This window comes from Phocoena sinus, chromosome 12 (genome assembly GCF_008692025.1).
Source record: "Phocoena sinus isolate mPhoSin1 chromosome 12, mPhoSin1.pri, whole genome shotgun sequence".
NCBI lineage: Eukaryota > Metazoa > Chordata > Mammalia > Artiodactyla > Phocoenidae > Phocoena > Phocoena sinus.
The window spans coordinates 12,169,357-12,186,445 of NC_045774.1; the positions used below are offsets into that span (position 1 = coordinate 12,169,357).

Genomic DNA, 17,089 nt, shown 5'->3' on the forward strand with positions numbered 1-17,089 from the left:
TCTGTTAAAAATCATCTATTTCCCAATGCCGAAAACACAGATAAAATAATCTGATATATAACTATTACTTTACAGAAATGATTATCTTGAGACTAAGGCTAAATAAAATTTATAAGTTGCTGGTAAGTTATTAAAATTAATACTGAATGGTAAGTAATAAAAGTGATTAATGCAGTGAGTTTTGTTTAAACAAATACACCTTTTTCTGTGATTTATAATAAAAACTCAATTATAAACTCACAATACGTAAGAATCATGAGTACGTAACACAATAAATGCACCTTCCTCGCCTACTGTGAAGATTCCAAAGCTTCAAAAACGTTAGCAGTTTTAGTATTAAGCTATAAAGAGAATTCTTCTTCCACAATATCTTTAGAAACACTATATTAACGTATTATGGTACAGAATTTCCTTCACTGACAGACTAGGCATTTTTATGTGTCTGCCACATAAAATGGCAAAAAAAAATTATGTACGATTTAAATGTTGTAGAAGTTTTAAAATTACAATATTTGGTAAACTTGGCTAAGTCACCAACTAGAAACTTGAGAGGCAAATTAAGACCAAAAAATCTGAAATGTTTTCAATCTCTTTTTCAAGTTCTAGCAGTACTGAAAACGCAAGAATTCCTAAGACTCCAATGTCATGAGGTATTTTTTACGCTTTGAATAACAATTGTGGCTGTACTTACAAAGCACTAAATGATGCTGACAGGAGCATGTAAGAAAAGAGGGCTGGTCTCAGGAAACAGTTATACCTAATACCAAATGAATTCTCACAGTGAATAGAGCATGCTTCCAAAGGAAGGAGAGGAAAAGGAACCATTCTGAGACAGCCAGAGCATTCAGTTCTTCACAAGGTCTTCTCTCAGGAGAAACTTTTTAACCAGAGCCTAACTTGCCGAGGTTGTATCAGAGCCTAACTAACCCACACTTAGGGAAACAGAACCTGCGTTTCAACAAGATCTCTAGGTAATTCCTGTGCACAAAAGTAGTTTAAGAAGCACTGTTTACAGACACTGAACCTTTTGAAAAAGATTTTTAAAAGCTTTAGAACAATGAAATTTTCCAATCACCAACATTTGTATTTTCTAGTTGGATTTACCTAAAACACAGCATACGTATTATTTTACCCCATGCCTTAAGCTTCAACTCACGAGTTGTTCACCTCAAAATATGTTTTACCAATACTTTACGTTTTGAGAGAACAAGACTTTAAGAGAAAAAAAGCTGAATCACATAAAGGTTAACTGATTTATTCAAGATTATCTAGCTAGTTTAGTGACACAGTAATATCACTTTGATTCATGCTCCAGTCAACTATTTTCGTTCAAGAAACACACTGCAACCTTGCCAAGTCCTTAATGCCATTTACCTCTGATCCTCACTGGTTCTGCTTACATCTAGGCATGAACAATGGGCAGAATACAAAACCTAAATTCAATTACAGATATCCTACAGTACAATATTACAAGTTATAAAAGTTATGTACTCCTCCCCAAAAAATGTGGCACCAATAGGGCACTGATAACAAAGGGGCAAAGAAATATAATCTAGTCACCTCGGGCCCTAGTTACAAAAAAAATTAAGTGTATGCCAAACAGCTGTTTTCAACTTCATCTCCCTCTGCTTACCCTGGAAAATGGAACTTCAGGTCTATATAATAAGATGTAGGATGTGTAATGCCCTAATGGATGAGACAAAATGAATCAGCAGAAGGAAAGTGGCTGGTATTTTTACTACATTTTACCACATCTTATCTAAAAGGAAGACTGCTCTCTAAGCATTCAGCTTCAAATAACAAGGGAGAATTTCTTTAAAGGCTATAAAAAATAATGAATCTATAATTTCATTAAAAATCAATCATATTGGGGGGTTTCCCTGGTGGCACAGTGACTAAGAATCCGCCTGCCAATGCAGGGGACACGGGTTCAAGCCCTGGCCCAGGAAGATCCCATATGCCGCGAAGCAACGAAGCCCGTGCGCCACAACTACTGAGCCTGCGTTCTACAGCCCACGAACCACAATTACTGAGCCCGCGTGCCTAGAGCCCTGCTCTGCAACAAGAGAAGCCACCGCAACAAAAAGCCTGCGCACCGCAACAAAGAGTAGCCCCCGCTCGCCGCAACTAGAGAAAGCCCGTGCACAGCAACAAAGACCCAACGCAGCCAAAAAATAAATAAATGAATAAATTTTTAAAAATCAATCATATTGAAACATTTTCTTCAAGGGACGGATGCTCACTACGGCAATGCAAATTAACAAAAACATCTATCTAAAAGCTTTTTTTTTTAGAATTATCCAAAAAGCACTTTCATTTTAACTCTTAATCAGATATTAAAACAAATGGAATCACTTTTGAACAGTCCATCAAAACAATTTAAATTTGGGTATTTGATTTAAAAGAGAAGAGTGCAGGCCATTAATCTATAGTTACAGAACATTTAGCATATATATAGAAAATTATATACTTACTTTCTGAATGAATTTCTCAACACTCTGTACCACATGTTTATAAAACTAAAAGAAAAAAAAGAAATGTGGTTTTAAATGTTTGATTAGAACTTTCCTGCTAAACATACGGTTTAACATAGCTTCAAAGGTCTATCAAAGCAATGAATTTTAATCATGAATTTTGATTAAATTCATATTAAACACTATGATTAGTAAAGGGATTCTTCAAGTAGGTGTACGATCAGTATATGCAAAGTGTGTTACGTTAACACAGATACAAAAGAATTCTATTACAGTTTTTAAGAAAGCAAACTTTCACAAATAGTTAGGTTGACAGCAAAATACTGGTGGTAAGACACTGGTAGATGTACATTCTTCCTTCCTGGAAAAAAAGCAAAGCTCTCCTTTAGTATCGTTTTATTGGCTAAATTAGGTTAGTACTAGAAAAATCAAGTAACTGAAAATAAAGAGCATTAATAAATGTGTGCAAGGGAGATGTTTTCAACTTCATTATCTTCTTCTGCTTCTCCTGGAAAATGGAACTGCACGTATATGTAACAAAACACAGAGGTGTATAATGTTCTAAAGGATCAGCCCAAACGAATCAGCAGGAAGAGAAGTGAGCACACACATTAAAAATTAGAAATGGGCTTCTATCAATTATGTGAAAACTTAGATTTAAGTTTTATGAAACAACACTATGAATAAACATGAAAACAAATAAGATGAAAATTACAGGTTAAACAAAAATTATCTGGAATTTGTACCTAATTTAATTTTAAGAGCTCAATGGCAACTGCACAATCAGCACATTTCTGTTTAAAAAAAACTATCCTGAATTGTACTTCTATTTATATTTCTGATCCCATGAATTATGCTCTTTAGGGACATCCCCTTAGACTGAAGAGACACAAGAACTTTCAACTGAACTGCAGCAAGAAATCCAACATTTATAAAGTCAAAAACCAAGGAAAACTGGGACTTCCTTGGTGGTGCAGTGGTAACACTCCACGCTCCCAATGCAGGGGGTCCAGGTTTGATGCCTGGTCAGGGAACTAGATCCCACGTGCATGCTGCAACTGAGAGTTCGCACGCCGCAACTAAGACCTGGCCCGACCAACCAACCAACCAACTAACTAAATGTATATAAAAAGGCGTATTTTAAAAAAATAAAGGAAAATCTCATTATTCATATTCACCAAATCAAAATCTACAATAAAAGTTTCCTTACTACAAAGTAACAGTTTATGCTACAGTTTAAGTTACTCAAGTAAAAAAAGCCAAACTACTTAAAAGTTATTAGGCACTTTATAAGTAACTAAACATTTAAAATCAATATATAAAATAGTAATTACACACTAAATGGTTTTTATTAAATATTAATTTTTCTGGAAGACATCTTGGCAGTGCTTCTTGCTTCTAGTTACTTCATGTACTATATGTAATTCAGAGTAAAACAACTTACTGTTAATTCAAAGATACTCAACTCACATAGGCCTTCTTCCGCAATAGGTTATCAGAAGTTTTGTTGACAGTGTGCAATGTTAACAAGCACCCAGAAGAATAATCATGTCTCTAAACACTGATAAAAAGACAATGACTTACCTTAATATGAAACACAGTATCATCTAAATCTGATTTAAAAGGCAGTTCAAATATCGACTTACATATGTATCAAATGCAGTTTACATTAATACAGTACTGCAAAACAGTTGGTCTGAACTCTTCCAAAATGTCAATGTAATGAAAAAGAAAACAAAACAAAGCAAAAAGGCTGGGTGACAGGATAAATAAATCACAGGATCTCGACTGCATCCTGAAAATGCACAGGTGCAGGTGCTGAAGTTAATACTGAGACAACTGGTAAATGAAAGTGTAGATTATATATTAGATAATAATATAGCAAAGTGAAATTTCTTGCACGTGATGTGTATTTGGTTACCTAGGAAATCTCTTTGCTTTAGGACATTCAAATTCAAGTATTTAGGGACGACGTGCTATTCTGATGAACACTGAAACGAACTCTCGGACGACATGGATTCTGAATGAACACTGAAACGAACTCTCAAATGATTCAGCCAAAAAAACGTGAAAGTGTGTATGTACGTGCTTCAGTGTGTGTGTGTGTGTACGCGCCCACGCGTGTGTAGAAATAAACCAAATGTAGCAAGATATTAACACCTGGTGAATCTAAGAGGCTATGTGTTGCTCATTATATTATGCAACATGTTTGTGTTTTTCCAAAATTAAAAACATTAAGACAGTACCAATAAATCAAAATAGTACAGTATAACATGTTTAGACTCATTAATTGAGAGAAAATCAAAATCTAGCTGTTTTTATTCTGACTGTTGCAAATTACTTCTCTTAGACCCTTCCAACATGTGAAAAATGGAAATAATGTTAATACCTATTCCTTAGAGTCTTCTAATTAAAAAGTATTCTGTTCAACAAAAGGTTATATTAAATGCATCAGTTATTAATTTTCAGAATAAAAATGATAATAATATACACGTTCGCATACTCTCAGGATCATGACCATAAAAATCAGATCACAATGAAGAAGGGTATAAAGCAAGCAGAAGAGACTAACGTTCTATATTGAGTCTATCAGATAAACTGAAAAATCACTTCTTTGAAGAATTCTCTATCTTAAGTGTGTTTACTGGTCACTGTCCTTATCCCCTCTTTGATATTCTGCATATAAATACAGGGATTTGAACTATAATACTATCAGATATTAATTATAAGTTTGAAAACTAAGTTTGGGGCATTAGAACACTGCAAAATCAACTACCTAAATTTTCTCCTAGTAGTGATTCTCTGTAAAGAATTTGTTAAATCTAACAGATAAATGCTATTAGTCAAAGACAATTTATTCAGGGAATTCCCTGGCAGTCCAGTGGTTAGGACTCCGGCGCTTTCACTGCTGGGGCCTGGGTTTGATTCCTGATGGAGGAACTAAAATCCCGTAAGCAGTGAAGTGTGGTCAAAAACAAACGAAAAAACAAAAAAAGACGACTTATTTAAATAATGGTGCTTCTGGTTATGAGCTAATGCTCAGAGCAGAAAAACGTATCACCAAATATCTATAGCTTAATACCTACTTAATTAAAAATAAGCACTCACTCATTCTCAATTTTAACAACCCTACTAGAGCAGGGAGTCTTAGCTTTGGGGACAAGAACATTTTGGAGAGATGTCTATGGTCGAGCTTCATAAGGTCCCTAAAACCAAGAAATTTTATGCAAAATTCTGTACATATGTGTATTTCTCTAGAGATGATCCAACCTTTTCCTGAGATTTTCAGAAGTATCCATAAATCAAAACCACTGTTATCAGAACAATGGCTAAATACCTGTGGCCTCTTCCCACAGTTTAAATGTCCTATGTACAATGAAGCCCAATTATTTTCCATAATGGCCCATTTTTAAATCTATAATACAATCAATAAGAAAAAGAATACATTAATTTTTTTAAAGAAACCTTTTCTTAACTTGTATTTCAAGATTCTGTAAAGTCAGTGTGACAAATATCAATGTTAAACATGTTCTCCACAATGTGGCTACATCTAAAATCTTACCTAAGAAAAATAAGGGAAAATGACTGCTTCCAAGTTTATGGAACAATATTTATCAAGATATTAAGTGTTTATCTCTAGGTGAGAGAGTTTGCAGATGACAGATTTTCATTTTTGCGCTTTTTCTCTTGAACATGTACTGACTCTGAAAAGAGGAAGACAGCATATAATCTATAAAAAATCATCCCTCCTCCAAAATATTAGTTTAGTATTTCCTTTGAAAAACACAAGAATAAAAGGTGTTACTCACCTTAATAGCTTTGATGGCTGCTTTAGTAATTTGGGTCATTTTCGCTTTAGAAATGGGTGGCTTGTAGTCATTCAGGGAATACAACTGATGAAAAAGAAGAACAAATTTTAAACACAGCAAAACTGGTGTCTAAGAAATTACATGAAATTACCAACCATTTCTATTTTTATATCCTCAGTGAAATTAAAGTGCTGCTTTTCTTTTAAAAATCAAGTTCAACATTATTAGCCATCAAGCAAATACACATCAAAACCACAATGAGATTATCACTTTACACTTACTTGCTTATAATCAAAAAGACAAGTGTTAGCAAGGATGTAGAGAAACGAACCCTTATCCACATTACTGACGGGAATGTAAAATGGTGCAGCAGCTTTGGAAGACATTTCGGCAGTTTTTCAAAAAATGAAAAATAATATGTAATATGATCCAGCAATTCCACTCCCAGGTATATACCCAACAGAGGTGAAAATATACGTTCCCATAAAAACTTGTACACAAACCGTCACTGCAGCATTATTCATAAAAAATTCATTTAAAAAGTGGAAACCACCTAAATGTCCATCAACTGAGGAATGGATAAACAAAATTTCTTCTACCCATTCAATGAAATATTAGCCATGAAAATGGAATGAAGTACTGATACATGCTACAACATGGATGAACCTTGAAAACATGCTCAGTTTAAAAAGCCATATTTAAAACAAGTTACAGAATTGCATTTATATGAAATGTCCAGAAAAGGCAAATCTATTGGTGACTGTCTAGAGCTGGGGGAGCTGGGGAGAAATGAGGAGTGATAACTAATGAGTAAAGCATGTTTTTTAGGTGACAAAAATATTCTAAAATTGACTGTGGTGATGACTGCACAACCATACTAAACACCACTTAATTATACACTTTCAATTGGTTAATTGCGTGGTATGTGAATTACATCTCAATATAATTGTTTTTAGAAGTCAAGAGATCTAATATTTAGCAATAATCCCACCCCCCCCCGCCCCAAATTTTTGTTTTCTCATATATGCAAAGGACAATAATACTGCTTAGAGAGAAAACGGATGAAGACAAGGTGGGGGAATTAGGCAAAAGACAAATAACTAAGCTTAAATAAATACTGATGAAAACTGGTATTAAATGATGCTGGGAATTTAACTACAATGCTATAAGATATTAACTAGAAGCCTGGAAACTAAGCTTTGGCCCTCAGAACATCGCAAAAACAACTTGAACAGACTTGCAAAGCAACTCAAAACAACACTGGTTGGTTAAACAACTAGGGAGTCCTCTAGAGCAGGGCTCTCCAACCCCCGGGGCGGGACAGCAGTGGTCCATGGCCTGTTACGAACCGGGCCACACAGCAGGAGGCAAGCGGGGGGCGAGTGAGCGAAGCTCCATCTGCTGCTCCGCATCACTCCTGTTCCTGCCTGAACCATCCATCCCGGCCCCCCAACCCCATCCATGGAAAAACTGTCTTCCACGAAGACGGTCCCTGGTGCCAAAACGGTTGGGGATCGCTGCTCTATAGCCTTTGCTCCAGCAGCCCTTATAACCTATTCATCACTGAATTCTATTGATTTTTACCCAGTTTCCTCCATGTGTGCCTCTTCTTCCTCCAACCACCACCATGACCACAGTCCAAATTACCTTCATCTCGCACATTGTGATAGCATGTCTATCTTTTCAAAAACTAATTGATCAGGTGACTGATACTCACCCACTTCCTCTACCACCCTAAAAGGTTCAATGACTTCCCACTCTTTGGAGAGACACAAAAATCTACACATACAAGGCCCTTGCCTGATCTAATTCCTGTCTACCTTTCCAGTCTCATCTCATACCATGCTCCTCTCCCCAGCTCTCTGCCCTAGGCACAATGGTCTTTTTTCAGTTCCCTGCCACAGAGCCTTTAAAAATGGGCTTGTTTCCTCTATTTGGAATAGAACTTGGACCTCGCTACTAGTTTACGCATAATCATTCATCTTAGTTAAAGCATCACCTAATGAGGAAAGCCTTCCTACAACTCCCCAACCAGAGCTATACCACTTTTTTTTTTTTTTTTTTGCGGTACGCGGGTCTCTCACTGTTGTGGCCTCTCCCGTTGCGGAGCACAGGCTCTGGGTGCGCAGGCTCAGCAGCCATGGCCCACGGGCCCAGCCGCTCCATGGCATGTGGGATCTTCCCAGACAGGGGCACGAACCCGTGTCCCCTGCATCGGAAGGTGGATTCTTATCCACTGCACTACCAGGGATGTCTGAGAGACCCTCTTTTTAATACTGCAGAAACTTAAGGTATTACTTAGAAAAATACTAAGCAATTAAGTACTTTTCAAAGGCCCACTGAATACATGTGCTTCCAACTAACCATTTATTTAGATTCTCTAAAATCTCATTTCTTTATTAAATCTGACAGCCAGAAAAGAGGCATAGATCACTTCGTCTAATTCTTCACAGAATGCCTTTACTAAAACTTAATGAAGTCCCAGTCCTGACGTGTCCTTCCTTTGGCTACTCAAGACTTATGGATTCAAAGGAAAGATACTAAACAACAGCCTGGGCTTTCAGTCTAACTCATTCATTCTTTTGTTTTTCAACTCCTTTCAGTTACACTGCAGAGTGCTCTTTCAATCAGTAACATTTAAATTTTCTATTCTATCACCTGTATGTACCACATGAAATGCACATTTTTAGATCTGAAAACAACTTCTTCAAATCAAATCAGTTTCTAATGACTTCAATCAAGGTTTGAGAAATCTTTAACCTAAACGGAGATTTCTCAGTGGCTGCTGGCTACTCCCCCACAAAACTCATTTCTAATCAAGAGTTTTTAAGTTGTCCATTATTGATTAGGCCAGGGGGCAGCACAGTAAATATTTTAGGCTTTGGAGGCTACACAGTTACTATCGCACGACAGGCATATTTCATTTCACCGTGCTTTGCAACCCCGTGTCAGTGAAGGAGGCAGGGTGATAGACCTCTTGCGCCAAACAGTCAAGTTGTGAATACAAAGGAAAAGGTCTTGAAGGAAATTAAAAGTGCTATTCCAGTGAATACGTGAATGATGAGCCAGCAAAGCAGCCTTACTGCTGATATGGAGAAAGTTTCAGTGGTCTGGATAGAAGATTAAACCAGACACCACATTCCCTTAAGCCAAAGCCAAATCCAGAGCCAGTCCCTAACTCTCTTCAATTCTCTGAAGGCCGAGAGAGGAGAGGAAGCTGCAGAAGAAAAGTGTGAAGCTAGCAGAGGTGATTCATGAGATTTAAGGAAACATGCCATCTCCATAACATCAAAGTGCAAGGAGAAGCAGCAAGTGCTGATGGAGAAGCTGCAGCAAGTTATCCAGAAGATCCAGCTCAGATAATCAATGAAGGAGGCTACACTAAATTAGAGATTTTCAATGTAGACACAATAACCTTATGTTGGAAGAAGATGCCATGTAGGACTTTCTAGCTAGAGAGGAGAAGTCAATGCCTGGTTTCAAAGTGTCAAAGGACAGGCTGACTCTCCTGTTAGGGGCTAATGCAGCTGGTGACTAGCTGAAGCCAGTGCTCATTTACCATTGTGGAAATCCTACCGCCTTGAAGAATTATGCTCAGTCTACTATGCCTGTGCTCTCTAAATGGAATAACAAAACCTGGAGGACAGCACATCTATTTACAAGATGGCATACTGAATATTTTAAGCTCACTGTTGAGACCTACTGCTCAGAAAAAGAAAAATTCCTTTCAAAATATTACTGCTCACTGACAATGCACCTGGTCACTGCAGAGCTCTGACGGAGATGTACAATGAGATTAATGTTCTCATGCCTGCTAACACAACATCCATTCTGCAGCCCATGGATTGAGGTGTCATTTCAGCTTTCAAGTCTTATTAAGAAATATATTTCGTAAGGTTATAGCTGCAATAGAGAGTGATTCTTCTGATGAATCCAGGCAAAGTAAAGTGAAAACCTTCTGGAAAGGTTTCACCATTCCTGATGCCATTGAGAATATTCATGATTCATGGGAAAGGGTCAAAACATCAACGTTAACAGGAGTTTGGAAGAAGCTGATTCCAACCCTCATGGTTGACTTCGAGGGGTTCAAGACTTCATTGAGGAAGTAACTGCAGATGTGGTAGAAATAGCAAGAGAAGTAGAATTAGAAGTGGAGCCTGAAGATGTGACTGAACTGCTGCAATCTCATGATAAAATTTTAAAGGATGAGGAGTTGCTTCTTATGGATGAGCAAAGAGGTTTCTTGAGACAGAATTCTATCCTGGTGAATATGCTGTGAAGACTGCTGAAATGACCACAAAGGATACAGAATATTACATAAACGTGGTTGATTAGGCAGGATTTCGGAGGACTGACTCCAATTTGAAAGTTCTACTATGGAAAAATGCTTTAAAGAAGCACTGCATTCTACAGAAAAATTGTTTGTAAAAGGAAGAATCAATCCATGCAGCAAAAACGTCACTGTTGTTTTAAGGAATTACCATGGCCATCCCAAACTTCAGCACCACCACCCTGGTCAGTCAGCAGCCATCAACAGCGAGGCAAGACCCTCCACCAGCAAAAAGATGACAAGTCGCCAAAGGCTGAGATGATGGTATTTTTTAGCAGTAAGTTTTAAAAACAAAGTATGTACATTTTTTAGACTGAATGCTACTGCACACTAGTATAGTGTAAACATAACTTTAACATGTAGTGGGAAAGCAAAAATTCACGTGACTTGCTTTATTGCGGTGGTCTAGAACCAAACCCAAAACATCTGAGGTATGCCTGTACTCAGCACTACCCCTGGGTAAAGAAAGCAGCCACAAACAACTCATATATGAATGGGCAGGGTGTGTTCCAACATAACCTTTTTACAAAACCAGGTCAACCCGATATTGGGCAATTTTATTTCTCAATCCTACAAACACTCCACTTTGTTTGTTTTTGGATAAACACGACACTCTCACATCCTGCAAAGTGTATTGAGGCCTTTCCTCATCTATGCACTGAGTAAGGCTCATTACCCAAAATTTAACAAAATGTTGTACTTCATGCTTGTTATTTTGAGCAAACTCTTCACTTCAAAAATTTTAGTGCCTTTCCCAATTTGAGCAATATTAAATGAATTCCACCATGACCCTGGAAGAATGCAACAAAAACACATGTGACCTGACAAACCCAAGAGAACCATTAAATTGGGGTAAAATCTTGCTCATTTACAGATTAATCTTATGCCTTCAAGGTTGATTCTATGTCCAATATGAATTAACCTTAAGTGTGAACCTAAAATATTAATCAATCCAATTCATTTTTCTCTACAATGGTCCTTCAGGGCCTTGAGAGTACTAGAGTTAGGATCCTTCAAATCTCCTAAGAAATCAGACAATCACAAAAGTTCCTGGATCCAACACAATCTTGGTACTTTCAACTCAAGATAGCATGCTGACCACCTTTTCCTTTTCTTCTTCTTACCGGCAGGACAAAAAAGGAATAATTTTTTAAAGGTATTTAAAACTCACAATAAAAAGTAGAATGGGAATGGGAACAGAATAAGCAGACAAGAAAATTTCCAGAAAATGGAAATGTGGTAAGAGGACTGGTTAACTGATGAAACAAAGAGAAAACCGCAAGCCCCAAAACACACAGATACAGCCAAAGAGGGAAATAATTTGCCCTGCAAAAATCCAGTCTCACCATTCAAAATCAAGGTATTCAGGGCTTCCCTGGTGGCGCAGTGGTTGAGAGTCCGCCTGCCGATGCAGGGGACACGGGTTCGTGCCCCGGTCCGGGACGATCCCACATGCCGCGGAGCGGCTGGGCCCGTGAGCCATGGCCGCTGAGCCTGCGCGTCCGGAGCCTGTGCTCCGCAACGGGAGAGGCCACAACAGGGAGAGGCCCGCGTACCGCAAAAAAAAAAAAAAAAAAAAAAAAAATCAAGGTATTCAGAGGGCAAGACCAGCACAAATGAACTAATGCCTCACCTACCGTTGCAAAATGTCACTGTCTAAAATTGACCATTAAAGAAACACATATAAAATTATTGCTTAGTGATATGAAGGTTATCATCAGAAGTGTTATGAATTAAAACACTGTTCTTTTTGGAGATCCAGCACAGGGTGAGAAGAAAGAGCTTCCAATAAAATCTCTTTTGTACTTAAAAAGAAACTACATGCATACGTTATTCTGAAAAATGTAACAATTACATTTTAATACAATCTTGTTTTAACTCCACTTGCCAACCCTGGCCTTCTACAGTATCTCTCCCCAAATTTCATATGTTGAAGTCCCAATGCCTAACGTGACTATGCAGTGACCACTGAACAATGCAAGAGTCAGGGGTGATGACCCTCCACATAGTCAAAAACCCACATGTAACTTATAGCCAGCCCTCCATATTTATGGTTCTGTATCCGTGGATTCAACCACCCACGGGTTGTTTAGTACTGTAGCATTTACCACTGAAAAAATTCCACATATAAGTGAACCCTCACAGTTCAAACCCGTGTTGTTCAAGGGTCAACTGTATTTGAAAATAGGGCCTTTATGGAAGTATTGTATTTAAGGTTAAATGAGGTCATAAGAGTGAAGGCCTTATCCAATAAAATTACTGTCCTTCTAAGAAGAGACACCAGAGAACTAGCTCCCTCTCACAGCCATGTGAAGACACACATAAGAAGGCTACAAGGCAACTAGGACCTGAGGGTGGCTGCTAGGAACTCCGAAAGACACCCAGCCCATAGCCAGCAAACAAAATGGAGACCTCAGTCCTACAATGGCAAGGAACTGTATTAAGCCAACAATCTGAATGATCTGGGCAGAGGACCACAAATTTCAGCCTGCCTGGCTGACGCCCTGACTTCGGCCTAGTGAGCCCATCAGCAGAGGTCCCAGCTAACCAGTGCCTGATCCTGACCCACAGAAATTGTGAAATAAATGCATGGTGCTTAAGCCGCAAGCTAAGTTTGTGGCAATGTGTTACACAGCAACAGAATATGAATAAAGTAGAAGAAAGCTGTGAACAATTTATCTTAATTTTCTAACTTGACTGCATAGATTTTTTTACTTTTCATAAATATTTTTGCAAAAACCATTTTTATAATTCAAAGTATTCAACAGAAATTAAAAGTTCAAAATAAAACAATTCTCTGTCTTTTCCTAACTTTAAAAATAGAAATTCAGTATTTTGCATATAGGAATAAAAAGTAAGTAAGAGGGCTTCCCTGGTGGTGCAGTGGTTAACAATCCGCCTGCCAATGCAGGGGACACAGGTTTGAGCCCTGGTCCAGGAAGATCCCACATGCCGCAGAGCAACTAAGCCCGTGAGCCATAACTGCTGAGCCTGTGGCTCTGGAGCCTGTGAGCCACAGCAGCTGAGCCCGCGTGCCATACCAAGAGAAGCCACTGCAACGAGAAGCCTGCGCACCGCAACAAAGAGTAGCCCCTGCCGGCCACAACTAGAGAAAGCCCTCGTGCAACAACGAAAACCCAACACAGCCAAAAAATAAATAAATAAATTTATATATATATAAAAAAAGTAAATAAGAGACTTGTTTCACTGATAGTCATTTTAAAGAGCATAATATTCACCAATTTTAATACCTGAGAACCAATACACTTCATTACAAATTTTACCTCAACAAGTCAAAAACTAGGTATTCTCCATATCCAAAACTTCTCACTCCCTAACATATGAGTTCTCCTTTCTTTACATAGCACAATCTTCCATATTACTTTTGGTTTGGAATACAATATAAACTATCTGATAATACAAGCATGTAACAAAGTGACGTATAAAATCAGACTCACAGGACATGACAAAATGTGACGAGAACATTAACATTAGACTAACAGTAGTAGATCCAACATTAAGAAAAGCACATTCTAAAACAATAATGTGACCAATATCGACATTTTCCTAAGGTTTTTTTAAAGTAAATTTCTTCGTAAAAAGTATTTGAAACAAAGCTCTTTATAAACTTGGGTTAACTTCTACTGAAGTAGCAATATTCTTGAGCAATCACAATGTTTAAAGAACAAAGGCTAAATATAAGATACATCACAGATATCCTGTGAGGACCACCAGATCAGGCTTTTAACAAAGGCAGAACTCCCAATTTTACACTAAATATTGTGCCAGCATGAAAACTTCAGAACAAAGTTTCAAATGCATCTTTGGGGCAGGGGGGGCATAAATAATTGCAAACACCAAAGCACAAAACCTGAAATGTTACATAATACCTAAAAACCAGTGAGAGAACATAAAAAATAATCACCTTAAAAAAAAATCTTGGGCTTCCCTGGTGGCGCAGTGGTTGAGAGTCCGCCTGCCGATGCAGGGGACACGGGTTCGTGCCCCGGTCTGGGAGGATCCCACATGCCGCGGAGCGGCTGGGCCCGTGAGCCATGGCCGCTGAGCCTGCGCGTCCGGAGCCTGTCCTCCGCAATGGGAGAGGCCACAACAGTGAGAGGCCCGCGTAACGCATAAAAAAAAAAAAAAAAAAAAAAAAAAAAATCTTATAACTTTTTTCTGATTATAAAAATATTTTACTATGGAAAAGCTGGAAATGCAAAAAAAGCATGAAGACAGCAGAAAATGCAAATCATCTATAATCCAAGAATTCATCACTCATTCCAAATATACTCAATTAGTACCAGGCACTATGGATCCAATAGAATAGGTAGACAGTCTCTGTTCTCATGAAACCAATGGGCTGCTTTTGGCGATGGACAACATTCTAACAAACAAACAGAAACACTCTGCAGAGTACAGTTAAGCACATAATGAAGGTAACAATGTGATACGGTGAAGAGTATGCAAAATTGTACATCTTTTTCAGAATCTCAAATCTAGAATCCCTTTTTTTGTTTTTTTAAAAGGGTGGCAGCTTCTCTAATTTTTCTGTTTTTAATTTATTCATTTTATTTTTGGCTGTGTTGGGTCTTCACTGCTGCCCATGGGATTTCTCTAGTTGAGGCAAGCGGGGGCTACTGTCCTTGTGGTGCATGGGCTTCTCATTGCGGTGGCTTCTCCTGTTGCAGAGCACGGGCTCTAGGCGTGCGGGCTTCAGTAGTTGTGGCTCCTGGGCTTAGTTACTGAGCGGCATGTGGGATCTTCCCAGGCCAAGGCTCAAACCCATTTCCCCTGCATTGGCAGGCAGATTCTTAACCACTGTGCCACCAGAGAAGCCCCAGAATCCCTTCTTTAAAAATGTAAGATATTATAAAAGGAAATGATGCCTATCTTTTTTTAATTATAAATCTGAATTATGCAAACATCTGTCCAGTAAGATCAAATTTGTATACCAAACTTTGGCGGGGGGTGGGTTAGAGATCCTCTAATTAAAAAAAAAAAAGAAAATGAAAAACAAAAAGCGAGAATTTGATATATAAAGGTGCTAACCAGATTATGACAAATACAAATGTTTATATCCTTCATAAATTATCTTTTGCTATCGGCTATAAGCAGTTTCACATAAATAATTAACCTTTTATATTATTAAGCAGAATATACCATTTCTCAAGCATGGCAGACATCTAAGGTTAATATTACAGTTTTAAATACTGTCAAAAAGGAAGCTATTTTAGAATCTAAGTTATAGCTTAAAACTGTGTTAGTAACAAAGAAAAACTATCATCTCTCCCCCCCCAAAATATTACCATTTAAAGAATTAAATTTAGGCCACAAGAACTTATTTTCATGGTCCTTTAATCCAACATCCAAATTTATACAACCCTCCCAAGTCCCTGGAAAAGGGGGGTTAAAAAATACTCTTTAAAAAGGTACATAAAAGTTACAGTCAGCCAAGATAGAGTAAGCAACTGTACCCTCTCTTGCTCTCACTGATTACAAGTAAACCCTACTGACTACATATAAAAAACAACTACCTGAGGATGCTGTAAAAGGGAACACCAAGCCACTGGAATCAAACTTGAATAATGACCAGTTACAGCGGGGCGGGGAGCTGTGTGTGGATGTTAAGGTAAAAAATTTCGCAGTGTTTTGTGTTCCTCTGTTATTTCCGGACTTTTATCCCAGAGCCGGCATTATTAAATGGTGCAGCCAATACCAGAATTAAAAATACAATACTAGGGGAAACCCCCTTCATCTAGCCAGAAGACTAGGTAAAAGGAATCGTCCACACTACCGGGGAAGTAGGGGTGAGGGAAAAAACAACTCCTCCCCCTTTTCTTCCCAGGCCCTGCTAAAGGTTAAAGGACAGCCACTGTTGCCACCCCAGCCACCTTGCCACCAAAAACGCCAAGAGAAAAGCCATCTCCAGACAGGAAAAGGGCCCCTACTATCCAAAAATACCATTTTCTTCTCTCTCTTGCCACTTCACTCTGAAGGCTAAACCTGGAGAGAAACCTGGCTTTTTGGCCAGAGAACAAGGAAAAGGATGCCCTGGGATCTGGAGAGAGTATGGGAACCCCAGAGAGAGATAGAGAGGAGCCCAACGTAAGTCCTGGGCTTGTCCTAAAATTGTGCCTGTGTGAAACAGACCCAAAGAAGCCCTGCAGAGGCTTTGAGAAATAATATCTATGTAAACCATTACCCAGTACCTAGACAAGTGAGTGGAACATATGCTGGGCACACCTAAACAGCAAAAGAAATGCTTTGAAAACTGAACTGACACTGGAACCACCCAAAAAGGCAAGACAGAACTTGCATCCTGAACCAAACCAAGTTGAATACCTGCTAAACAAAAATCAACATTATTCAGAGGATTTTAATAAAATACTACAATACAATATTGAAAATGTCTAGCATACAAGCCAAACTTACTTGACATACCAAAACACACACACACACACACACACACACAC

The 17,089-nt window shown here is 38.3% G+C and overlaps 1 protein-coding gene across 9 annotated transcripts in view; it reads right to left on the reverse strand.

Annotated features, from left to right (window-relative positions):
* SCAF8 (SR-related CTD associated factor 8) overlaps positions 1–17,089 on the reverse strand; it is a 198,192-nt gene that overhangs the window by 159,658 nt on the left and 21,445 nt on the right. For all 9 annotated transcript variants that reach the window (XR_004352533.1, XM_032651237.1, XM_032651235.1 and 6 more), the window contains 2 exons: positions 6,284–6,367; positions 2,475–2,519 (listed from right to left, as the gene is read on the reverse strand). Coding sequence is in view for 8 of the 9 variants with exons in the window: in XM_032651237.1 (XP_032507128.1) it covers positions 2,475–2,519; positions 6,284–6,367 (129 nt within the window). In the remaining variant the exon portion in view is untranslated. The remainder of the gene's footprint in view (positions 1–2,474; positions 2,520–6,283; positions 6,368–17,089) is intronic.